Source organism: Anser anser (genome assembly GCF_964211835.1).
Source record: "Anser anser genome assembly, chromosome: 1".
In the NCBI taxonomy this organism is placed as follows: Eukaryota; Metazoa; Chordata; class Aves; order Anseriformes; family Anatidae; genus Anser; species Anser anser.
The window spans coordinates 118023547-118036505 of NC_139720.1; the positions used below are offsets into that span (position 1 = coordinate 118023547).

Below are 12959 nucleotides of genomic sequence, written 5' to 3' on the forward strand. Positions count from 1 at the left end.
CTCAGGCACTTCTGACTACTGTGTGTGTGGCTTTGCAGTCCTAACATTTGTTCGATTTACCTTTTATGATGCATGTTGTGTATACACTACAGAGAAAAAAGTCAAGCAGCCACAGCACTGACAAATAGCAGGTATATGGTGACTCACTCAAGTGTTTCTTTCGAACTGCAGCATTACAGCATTGCATGATGCTGCTGTGAGAAAGAGCAGTAGCAACCTTACCTTCCTGCCGTGCCCGTTGCTTACTTGTGATGCAGAGGTTTGTGTTTTTGAAAGCTGCACTGTTCCCAAGGAAAAATGGATGTCCACCTTTCAGAAAAACCAGGGATAAACAGAAGTTCACCCCAGGGCGCTCAGATGGGCTTTGTTTGTCTGCTCTTGGATTTGCTTTGCTTCTGGTCTCTGTCACAAGTAGAGCAGATATAACAGAGATGCTAGAGAAGGGCAGATCAATTGTTTTGTGCTGCATGAAGTCGGGGTGGGAGGATTTAAGACTTTAATTGTTGCTCAGGATAATACACTCAGACTGATGCCTTACATTGTGAACAAGGTAAAGGCTTTAGAGAAAGGCACCATTTTTTATGAACACAACCGATACAAATTAAAAATAAAAATCAGAAAATCTTTCAGGCAAACAGGTCTGTCCTCAGATGAGTAGTTCTGGTTGTACAGTACAAATTTTAAACAAGCAGGCTAGTGATTAATGTGTTTTTTTTCTAAAATAGTCATGTACTGATAATTGGATTGCTTTCTCTGATTTGTAGATTAGTCCATAACCAGCCAGCTAAATCTTTAATGGATTGGGTTTTTTTCTTTTTAAATAAACATTTCAGGTATAACTATTCAGGTTTTTGTTACCTTAAATTTGCTTCCAATGTAGTTAAATATAATCTATGCTGAATGAGTTGTAAGGTGGTACTTGTGCCTCCTACTTGATGATCAGATCAGGTAACTGAAGTGTGTGTGTGCACTAATGTATGTTTACGTTACAAAATTTTTTTTGTATTCTGCTTGGTTTCTTGTAGTCACAAGATATCCTTGTTTTTGCCTTCTGTCTTATTTTACTAGTTTCTCCTGTATTGTGAAGGAACTCGTTTTACAGAGACCAAGCATCGTATCAGTATGGAGGTAGCTGAATCCAAGGGGTTGCCTAAACTGAAATACCACCTATTGCCCAGAACCAAAGGCTTCACCACTGCTGTCCAGTGTCTCAGGGGAACAGGTACTGGCAAGCTGCTATTCATTCTTCACATTGATTGTAATGTTTAGCGCATTGTAGTATCCTCTGTTGTTCATTTTGTCCATTACAATTAGCAAGCTGGAAGTAATAATCATTCACCATGTCAACTGTAATTCATGCCACATAACTGTTACCACTCTTAAAAAAAAGTAATAAAAAAAAAAAACTTCTTAGGTGTGTCATTGTTGCTTAGTTCATCATGTCATCTTGTGTTTTGGTAACACGTGCAGCATAGATGGGAATGTCAGGTGGCTGAGAGAGGAAAATAAAACATGTTAAATAAAACATGTTAACACAAAATAGTGAAGGACTCTGCTACCTGACATCACTAATGCAAGGCTTGTGCAAGGCCCTGTTGCTATTTAATGCAAGGGTGCTGACAACGTGGTTGCTAGAATTGCTGATATAACATTTTTTTTTCTTTTTTGCAACAGTTGCAGCAGTGTATGATGTAACACTAAATTTCAGAGGAAACAAGAACCCCTCCTTATTAGGAATTCTTTATGGAAAGAAATATGAAGCAGATATGTGTGTAAGGTGAGCATATAGTGATGGTGAGCCTTAAGATGCATGCTTTGGCGTGTTGAAGTGTATTCAGATTTCACAGGGAAGCATCCTCTGCTGTAGTCCTCTTTTCTTTGTCATTCAAGTTTCTCTGCAGGCCACAGAGACCTCCTTGTCATGCCCCCACCCCAGCTTCAGTTTATTTTCACGTTTCAGATCCCCTCATTTTGCCCAGCAAGTCAGAGAGCACTGGACGGACTCTTTAAGCCTGGGTATAACTGTACTGTCTGTCCAGCTGCGGTTTCCCCAAACTTTGTGCAGTGAGGGCACTTGCATGCCTCTCTGCTGGGAACAGAAAGGAAGTGTTCTGTTCCCTACCCAGTCCCTTGTGAGCATATGTATAGTATAAATAGCCTGCCCAGCATCAGTAGTCTCCTGTAGAAAGTGGCGTAAAGATCCTTATTGTGCCAGTTTGTTCCCTTCTCTCACATGGCTTGATTAGCAGATTAGAAGTTAAATAATGCTGAAATTCAAATATATGAATGAGGTGGTACATTCCTCACGTTTTTTTTTTTTGCCTGAAAGAGTGACTGCTAACCCCTACCTCCATGCAGCACGTATGTGCATGCACGCACAACTATGTGTGCTTTCTCTTTCTTGCTTTCTCCTTGTTGCTGCCTTCTTCAAAAGCTTCTTGTGATCATAAAAGCTACCAATGCTTTCCTGTTGAATTTCCTCTTTTCCCTTTTATGTCTGGACTTGACAAACGACCTGGTTGTTCTTCGCACAGTTCTTCTGACAGCTCACTTCTGGTACTTGAAGTAGCAGGACTACTTGCTACTTCCCCTACTCCGTTCACCTCTGGCCTTGGGTCTGTGCACTGCAGGTGCATAGCACTGGCTCTGTACATTGTCCTAATGAAAGACAGTGTGTCATGCCAGAGCTTCCAAGGGTGAAAGACTTTTTAGGGACCTGCACTTTATTATCCATTGTGTCAAGGTACTGCAGCAACAGTTCTGTTGAAGAAATGCTGTCCCAGGGGAGGCAGGGTGCTGCAGCCCTAATGGGGGAGGACACATCTCTGATGAGGAAAGTGAGCAGACGACTTACCAGTTAGTTAAACAGCATGTAAGGTGGTTGCCACCTCTAATTCCATACTGGCGCTACATGTGTGTTATGTATTTACCTAGATCCAGGGTACACGTGCAAGGATGTACATCTGCATAGTTATACACTGAGCAGCTGCATTCAGTTAAATATCCTGTGGCTTGCTAAGCTATCCTATGGCTATTGTATCTCAATACAAGTAAGTTGGTCTTATCTATTGGTGAGGAGAGAAGAGAAATGTTTTCACTAGTCTTTAGAAGAGATTTGGTTTCATAAAATTCTGTTAAAGATAGTGTTGCCAAGTGAAATTACTAATTGTACCCTGTTAAAGAAGATAATAACTATGTTTTTCTGTAATTTTTATTTATAATATGTTTGTGGACTGAATCAACATTCTCAAGATGTTTTTCTATACTTGAAGCTTCCACACTGTATCGGGGAGGAAACTATTATAAAAAAGAAACTATTTTTTACAGTCGTCTTGCTGAAAATTAAACATGTCCTTGATGTGCCAGCAGACTTGGCTTAGATAGAGAAAGGAAGCATGTAAGCTCTTGTTCTTCATATATGCGTATGAAGCTACCTGTATAGAGGTAAGAAGCTTAGCTCTCTGCAGATGATCCAGTCTTTCTCCTGACCGGCTCCAGAGAAACTGATTAGCTAAATTAGTAAATGTTGTTGCTGTGAGTACCCTCTAGTGGTGATACCAATACAGTAAGGATTTTAGCAGAGAGCTTTCAGCAAATGAGCTGAGCTTTTTTTACTGAGCTTTTGTTGAGCATTATTTATATTAATTGCGCATCTCCTCCTGTTAGAGCTATTAGAAGGAAATTTGTAAAACCTAGTTTTCAATTTGTTTATAGGATGCAGAAACTATTAGAAATGAATTAGAATATCTTCCCTCTGCTGCTGCAGACTCAAACTTGCACTGTGGAAACATATTCCCTAGTTGAACAACACCAAATAAGTTGTCTGTGGGATCACTGTGTCTGTAGCTCTCCCAAAAGCCATAGTTCTGTTCTTACCGCCTGCCCTGCTGTAAGAGGGGCCTGATACCAACATATGAATGTTAACAAAATGTTTGAGCTTGAGGGTAAGAGGTGTGTGTGCCTGCCCTATACAAACCAAGCAACTTCTTTCTGAGTTGATCCAGGATGCAGAGTTGTGTGCTGCTGAGAAAGGAGACAACACAGACATGCCATTAACATGCTCACCTATCAGAAAATGAATGAATGCAGGAAAATAAGTTGACTCTTCACAACTAGAATCTTAAAAGGCTCCTGTTCTCAGTGAGGTCAGGTCAGTACCCAGAGCTGGGCATACTTTTCCTATGCACTAAGAGAACTATATGCCTCTACCTGTATGGCCAGAGAAGCAGAGAGAGAGAGAAGAAATACAGACTCTGTAGGTGTTTTCCTTAGAGTTGGTACAAAGTGAATTTTTAACCACCCACCTCTCATTCCTTCAATTTTTTTCCCTCACTAGCAGAATATAACAAACAGTTATCCTGGGTATTGTCACTTTTGCTTGACTTTTTCCAGCTCTGGGTGCTTCTTTCTGAGCTCATTGGAAATCAAACAGTAATGGTTCCAGTGAGAGGGCAATAGAGTTTTCATGGGAAATGCTTACTTTACTAATGTGCTCAAAATTGATGGGTGCTTATACAGTTTTTGACTTAAGAATCTGAGTTTTTGGCAAAGAATCAGGGGTTATTTAAGTCCCAGTTCTTCTGCACGTAAGAGCTCTGCCATTGGTGACAGTATTACTTCTAGTTTGTGCCCTTTACTAAATGGGAGGTCTTCCCTCATAGAGATCTAAAGTCAAACACCTAGATTTTGACTTAATTCTTTTTCTTTTTTTCATCTCTCTACTAAACTAGGAGATTTCCTCTGGAAGACATCCCTCAAGATGAAAAGGAAGCTGCAAACTGGCTTCATAAGCTTTATCAAGAAAAGGTAAATGGCTTTGCTTTCTTTTCTCGCTTTCAGGACTTCTAGGGGAGTGTGTTAAGGAACTGAGAAATGCACACCATTCCACTGAAGGGAGAGAAGAGATGGAAATATTGTAAATAATTTGGCAGCCATCCCTCAGACCGCTGGAAGGAACATTGCAGATGAGCTGTAAGGGAGCCCCTTGGCCACAGAGGGTTGGCTAGTGAGTAGGTCTCAAATTGCTGGGAAGCACAATGGCATTCGTAGTTAAGGCTGAGTTGCGAAGACGGATAGCAATCTACCAACCTTCTTATGTTCGTCATCTCCCAGATCTCTGTCATACTCTTCTAAAAGCTCCATATTCCCTGTGATGTTTTTACGTACTCAAGAACTGTATGTTGGGGCAGCAAGTCAAGGCTCTTTGCCGTAATTGTCCTTTGCTTTCATGTTTCTTCCACTGTTACTTTCCTTCTGCCTTCATGCGATACCAGTGCAGTGGTCTGTGACACAGTACAGATAGCTCCTGGGATCTGCTGCCAGGGACCGATGTAGCACAAGGCCAGAGCGCCTTTGGAGGGCTTAAAGGTTTTTCTCATTTCTTTTTTTTTTTTTCTGTTAGATGGTTGCTTTCTTGACTGCAGATTGAACAGTTCTGTGGGGAGGAAGAGAGAACTGTAATTTACTTTGCCCAGCCCTAATTGGTGGTTTGTTGAGCTTCAAATGTGTATCTTGATATGTGTTACTCTTCTGTGGGGGAAAATAGGAGCACAGAAATATTAACTATCCCCGTCTTTTTTCTGCTACGATAACCTATGCTGCAGCATTTCCAAGCTTATGCTTAGCCTGTAGGTAGGCAGCAAGTTATAAGGGTCTGGAAGTTTCATTTTGTTCATTCTAACCTAATTTGTTTGAATACCTAAACTCTAATGCGGTTCAGGTGGAGGAAAGTTACCTTACAAAGAGCAGTAGTGACCATCATCTATATGCCCCCTAACCCTGCACCTCCCATTGGCAGGGGTATCAAACTGGCTTGTGAGTCAGTGTAATACAGGATTAGAGAGCTTAAAAAAAAAAAAAACTTGAATCCTGTCTCCTGCTATCATGTTTGTGCCTTTATCTAATTCCCTTGTGAAGAGACTCGTAGATGTGAGAATTCCTTCTGAAATCATGATATTTGAGGAGCAAATGTCAAGATGTATTGTTGAGGGCCCTTCTTTCTCAGTTTCTTTGTTAAGCAGTAAACGCGGGGCTAACCAGGTGCAGCCCAGAGCACCCACTCTGCTTGGCTCTGTTCCTTGGGCACAACGCTCTGCTGTGCTTGCAAATTGAGGTCTTGGTGTTCCTTGCTGATGTTTGCTGTACTCCATTCAACTTTGGTGAGAGGTGTTGTCAGGGGAGGTATTATTTATATATATGGGTATTGTATATATTGATCTTATGGTGGGAGCAATATGTTGTAACTGGAATCCTTGAAATCGATGCAGTGTACAATAGGTACGTCCTCAAAAGGCTGTGTTACTGGCAAGAAATGCCTTGAGCTTCTCAGCCCATCATAAGGGAAGTTAAAAGAAAAACAGCTGAAGTAGGGGGGAAAAAAGTAAGAAATAGCCTAACCTGAACTATCCTTGGTAACGGCTTGGAAATCTCACAGAGCAGTCTTATAAACCTGTGGGAGAATATGGGCATGCCACTCTTTCCTGTTGTTTTGTGATTGCATCTGTCTGCAGGCTCAGTTGAGAATGCAACTGCTCTGTTGAAGTTTTGTGGTTACGTACAGTGCTGTCTAAGCTGGTTAGCTTGTGCTTTGCCTTCTTTTAGCTGTATACGTAGCACTTTTCTGCTGTGACTTCGAGAAAAGTCAGCATGATTTAGTAAGTAAAAACAGGAAGAAAAACATCCAGCAAATAGGTAAGTAATGTCTGAATTGACCCCTGGCCTGACAGTGCCCTAAATTCCTAAGAAATTAAGAGAACAGATGAAAATATTTGGTAGTGGAACGGCTAATATTGTTTCAGTTTCTTATTGTGGCCAACATGGCCTTCAAAGGGCTAATACAGTAGCCTTGGCAGTCGACAGAAATGCCCAAACAGCAGAAATGCAAAAACAGCAGATGGAAATGGATGCCATGTAGTCTTGACAGGCATTTACCACAGATGACGTCCCTGATGTTGTTCTGGAGTTGACTAGTCTTGGATTGCTTAATGCAAACATTATGAACATGTTTTCATCTGTCTTCTTTCTTTCAGGATGCTTTGCAAGAGATGTATAATCAGGAAGGCGTATTTCCTGGCCAGCAGTTTAAACCTCCTAGGAGACCATGGACTCTCCTAAACTTTCTTTTCTGGGCCACAGTTCTCCTCTCGCCTCTCTTCACATTTGGCTTTGGAGTTTTTGCAAGTGGATCACCTCTCCTTATCCTTGCATTCCTGGGATTTGTTGGAGCAGGTAATAAAGAAGAGAAGATGCTAAGTACAGTAACATGTAACAGGATCCGTTAGCTTTAATAAGTTCTGTATATTAATGAATATCAGTGGGACTTGCAGAAGAGTACTTGGGGCTCATTTTGTAGTCTTTTATCTTGTATAGCATTTTTATCATTTGAAAAGCATTAATCTAGGCAGACTTGCCTTCATATTTTAGGCAGCATCTGTAGCAATCAATATCAAGTGGGTCTTGTAGCCCATTGCTTTGGTGCCTGAAGGAGAAAATACTGACTGCACACCTTGTCTGTGATATTTAAAAAATAAAAGTAAAAAAATAAAAATTCATATGCAGCTTCATGCAGTGCACAGTTGAAAAGCAGTTGTTTGTAATTGCTACTGAATTTGGTCTTTGAATAACTTAAAACTCTTCTTGTGTGTTTACATGTAACCTCCTAAATCCTTGAACTGGATTTAATATGTCTCCCTTTTTTCTGTTATGTTTTAAAGCTTCCTTTGGAGTTCGTAGACTGATAGGAGTAACTGAAATAGAAAAAGGCTCCAGCTACGGCAACCAAGAATTCAAGAAAAAGGAATAACTGACAGCTGCAGTTCAGCACATATAACGAGACTATGGTACCTGATTAACTTCAGTTAAAAAACAAACACTTAGAAACTATCTTTTTCTTAATAACTGATGACTAATATTAATGAATAAAACTTGAGCCAAGAATGAAGAATTTGGAGGCATCAACTGAAAAGAACGCATCAACTTTCTGCCTGTTAAAGGATTACTGTAGTCAAACTATGGGAGAAAATCTGGGGTGGGGGGGAGGAGGAAATTAATTTTTCTTGCTTTGTTGGGGGTTTGGGGGTGGGGGGAGAAGAGGTCATTGGGCATGGCCATGTGCATCGTCAGATGACTGAATACACTGGTTTCTGTCAAGAGCACTACACTCACTTTTACAACAGGAGCCATTGAATGTTTCCTCTTGCTAAAGCCAACATAGCGTTTAATTTTCAACTTTTTTATTAATGATCCAGGAAAAAACAACCATTCTTTAATTAATTATAGATGTTCACTGGACTAGTCTCTTTGGAAAGGTTGTGTTTTCATGGCTACAGATTAAATCCTATTTGTATGTTACACTGATACATTTTATTTTCAGGCAACATCTTAAAACTTCTATAATGCAAGAGAATACATAATGGAGTTTGGAAGCAGTGCGTTACTGATCAGCATATGACGTAGAACAGATCCATTAGTATTAAAAGAGTATAAAATTCTCATCGTATCTCCTGCCAACTGCTCAAGGCTGTTTGATTTCTAAATATTACCTCAGTCTTGAGTGTTGTTAGCCCCGTTTCACATCATGTATGTATGTAATTTTGAATCTGTTTGCATTTGTTTTGTTTTCGGAATTAATTTTGACCGTGGGATTTGGAGTTGTGCAAAGAAGGAAATTTATTCAGTTGTCCCGATGTTTTTTCCTTTTATTTCTGTTCACGTCTGTCATCACCAAAGTCCAGTTCAACCAAGATCTCTCAGTAAACTGGGGGATAACGGCAGAAACTAGCACAATAGTTTTCAAAATCTTGTATTTTACAAGAATTCTGAAAGGAGAGGTCTGTAGCAGTCAGATTCCAAATACCGGCATCTCTTGAACTTCTAATGGGAGTTTTGACATTGATTCAAATGGGGACCAGGATCTTACCCTGTGTGCTGTAATGGTAGGGTGTGCTGCACTTTCTACTTGGTTGTGTTATAGATGTTAATGTGAAGAATATTGCAAGGTGAGTTGTGCTGTTAAGCATTAGAATGAGTGTGGGGTCTCTTCAGGGATTTAAATATCTTTAGTTTTGCTTGTTGTCCTTTGGATTTTTTCACTAAAATAGAGATCAGAATCATGGCTGTACCTCTTATTTTTTCATAAACGCACATTTTAAGATTTTTTGCAGATTGCTGCTCTGTGCGCAGCTGCAGAATTATTCTCAAGTAGATGGGAGCTATCTATATGTTTAAGTCTGAAGGCCAAAATCTGCATTTGGCTACGCTCAGAAGTTGGTGAAATGGGTTGCAGATCTACAGCTGGGGGCAGAAGCCAACTCTTGAGGTCTGCCATTTTAGCTGCCGTTTAGAATATTTATCTCACTTTTGCAAATAGCAGATCTTATCAGAGCACTGATTGTTATTTTTCATCTTTGCTCTAGCAACCACAATAAGAGAGTAATCATCTACCTTCTTTTCATATTTACTCCGTTAGAATGTAACCTCTTCTCCCACAGGTTCTTCTGTCTAGAAGAGCAATTTTGTAACTTGGAAAAATATTTTCCTGTGGATCATTAGTCACTGTTCTGTCATGCACTTGTTTTTTATTAGTGGTCTTTCCAACAGAATGATTTGAAGGATAACCTATGTTGTCTGTCTCCTGAGACTCATCTTCACCGAATCATTGTACCTGTAGCTCCAGCATTAGTGTATCATCTTTCTACCCTACAAAAAGTCTTCCCTAAGACAGGGGACACAAAACTGTTGTTCGTGTTGGTAGAAATTGGAATATGATTTGGGAATTGAGGAGAATAGATCCTAGCCATGACTCTGTTTTCCTTACTGAGTGTTTTTGTACTCTGTCTTTAAATATGGTTAGAATTCTAAATGCTGATAAATATAACTCTGATTTTTCCCTGTTTTTTAACCAGAGGGCTAAAACCAGTGAGCTTTTCTTTCTTTTCATTCCCCCCTCCCCTTTTTTTCCCCGTAAGTAATTCAGTAATGGATATAATTCTTGTTTGTTAGAAAGATGCTACACATGCTGTATACTTGCTTCCTGAAGATGGTATTGAGTGTATATATAAACTGTACCAGCTTAGCAAAGTGAGGCTTGCAAAGCAGGCTGACCACTGGCTGTTTTATACTTACACTTTGGGTGGTATATTAATAGGGCATGACAAGAATTTGACAAAATAAATCCCTTCTTAATGTTGAGAAGAGGGGGAGTGCTTAAAGGGGAAGGGAATTAATAGCCTTTCTCTTTATGGGATTCTTTTCTCCTCTTAGTGCATGTAACTCCTTATTAGGAATCATGGGATTAGTGCATGTACATCAAGGGGAGAATAATCAATGTTTCATATTTTCTTATAACTTATTGGTCATGCTTTGTTTTTCAAAATATAATACATGCATCATCATTTACTTAATTTGCTCTTCTAAACGGACATATCAGTAACCATTTGGAAGACCGAAATATACAGCAATGTACAAAACAGTGAAAAACAACACAAATCTCTTCATTTTGAATTTTATCTCCTCAAATAGGAGTTTTTATATACGCACGAGTGCACACATACACAGAGTATGTATAAATTAAAATTACTGGAAATAGCTGAAGTTAATGTCACTAACGAAGATTAGCAGGTGGCTTGGATTGGAAAAGTGAGCGTAGATTTTATATCTTACACTATTTTCTTCTGGTTTAATAGATTATAGCTTGTATATTTGACTACCAAGCCCTTTAAGAGCAATAATAAACAAAAATATATCATGTTTTTTTGTCTTTTGCTTTTCAACCATGCTAAGTTTAATAAACTTAAAGCTGTAGGATCATTTCCTCTCTCCACCTTTCAAAACATTCATTTATTGCTTGATCGTTTAGATTAAATACCATGTCCTCCAGTATGGACCTGCAAGCTGACTGTCATGGATCTCAGCATTGACTCTGAAGGTGACTAATGTGGGCCATGACAGCACCCATCGTTGTCGTGAAGAACAACGATATTGCTCTCAAAGTGGGATTTGCAATTCCAAGATAGCATCATGTCGACCTACGTCTTAAGAAGCTGGTGGGAGAGCTCTGAGGCTACTGGTGTTGTGATGTCTCGCAGTTAGGAAGGCACAAAAAGCTGATGCTGAAGAAGAATGGGTTGTGATCTGTCTGGATAGCTGGTATCCAGAGGTCTTGGCTCAATAGGGATTACAGTTCTCTGTTGCTCATTGTGGGCTGAATGTGCTCTTGCAATTGACTTAGTGTTACTGAGCAAAATGTGTGTCTCTGGCACAAAGAGCATGGGCAACGTTCCTTTGTTCTGCTTTAACTTATCTTGAAGGGCTCTATACTTAATTGCTGACCAATGAATATGACTACTACCTTTTGTCCTAATTGCCTAGTGTTCACAGAAAAAAGTGAATGTGTCTGCTCACTTCCACGTGATACCACTTGTCACATCTACTGATGTCTGTATACTTGCTTGCCTGTATTTTCTGCAGATGGTTCGGTTATGACCTCCTGGCTGGAACTTGGAGCTTTCCAGTTCAACTAATACTAGTGAAATCATCTCACGTAGCTGGGTTTTTGTCTTCCTGCGTTTTGGGCACTGGTTGACATGCTCAGTAGGTATGAAGTGACATAACTCTGTTTAAGTCTACTGATGATGCAACTTTGCTGCTTCTGAGCAAAACTTTGTTGGGGAGGGTACGTCCTTCCCAGGCCTGCCTCACATAGGCCCGCATTACCTGGTAACAGGTCTCTCTCTGGCATCAATGAAACCAATAAATGGGATTTCACTAAGGCTGGAGCAACTAACAAGGAGTGGTCAATGTACATCTGATAATTGCTAAAGGTACCGTTTCTGTCTGGGACTACCCCAAAACCTGTATTCGCTTCACGTACATTTTGATTAGAGAAACATGGGGTTGGAGGCTTTTACTAATGCTGAATTCACACTGTGCAACGTTTCAGATTGAAGACAGACAATGTTCACATATCTTGGCATCTTGGAGAAGTACATAGTAAGTCTAAGGTCAACATTGGACAGACTTAGCCTGACTGTGTTTCATACAGATGCTGAAGGCCAATGCAAATACAAGTGAAACATCCATTCCTAGGTTTGCTTTTGGAAATTGGACGCACTGGAGTAGCTCACAGCATCTCCTGGATGCCCATGTGCTTATGTCACTTCGTATGAAGTTTCTCGCTCGCCGTAGTCCCAGTTGCATGATCCTGGCTTATGCCTGGGAAGAGAAGCCCTTCTTCTTCATGGTAATGCTGAATTTGTGCTTTGAAGCAGTTTGTCACACCTGCTGGTTTCCGTATTTCTGAACTTTTGGATCCATAACGGGCTGCTCTGGAGCTGCCAGCACTGGGTGAAGCTGGGGTTTGAAGCAGGTACAGTTTTGCTGAGAGCTGCAACATGCATAGCTGAATGGAGGAGAAAGACGGACAGATACGGCCAAATTCTTTCCCCCAAGCCAAGAAATGGAAGAATTGCCAGGAGCTTTGTAAACCAGAGATGAGCATGTATGTGGGCAGGCAAATTCTGATCTGTAACATGAATGTGAAACCACTTGGTGACAACTTACAAGGTAACCCTCACTATTTTCATGCAACTGGGGTCAGAACTGGTCTTGAAGGGCCTATCTCCTTGTTACAGAGGGCAACTTTTTATTTTGTCACACCTCCTATTTATCTTGAAGAATAGTTTATCTGATTGTCGCAGTGATCTCTGCACCAAGATCCCTGCAGATTTAAATAAATAAATATTTTTGAGGGAAGACTTTCTGGAAGCCAGTGTAATGGGGTGTGAAACACATTTGCTACCCACCAGAAAATGTCATGGAAATACTACACGATTTGGAGTTGGGAAGACAGTGGATTGGCATCCATAAGCCAAACGTGTCATGTTTCTCTTATCTTTGACCTCTCTAGGTTTATAGAAGATTGCCTGGATTTCTTAAAATGTTACACCCATACAGACTAGCAC

The 12959-nt window shown here is 40.3% G+C and overlaps 1 protein-coding gene across 2 annotated transcripts in view; it reads left to right on the top strand.

The window, feature by feature from the left end:
• The window catches only part of AGPAT3 (1-acylglycerol-3-phosphate O-acyltransferase 3), a 91664-nt gene extending 80861 nt beyond the window's left edge, over positions 1–10803 (top strand). For both annotated transcript variants that reach the window (XM_083820680.1, XM_083820681.1), the window contains 5 exons: positions 1069–1222; positions 1675–1777; positions 4731–4806; positions 7029–7227; positions 7713–10803. In XM_083820680.1, coding sequence (XP_083676806.1) covers positions 1069–1222; positions 1675–1777; positions 4731–4806; positions 7029–7227; positions 7713–7801 — 621 coding nt within the window. In that variant the 3' untranslated portion in view covers positions 7802–10803. The remainder of the gene's footprint in view (positions 1–1068; positions 1223–1674; positions 1778–4730; positions 4807–7028; positions 7228–7712) is intronic.
• Positions 10804–12959: the final 2156 nt, after the last annotated feature.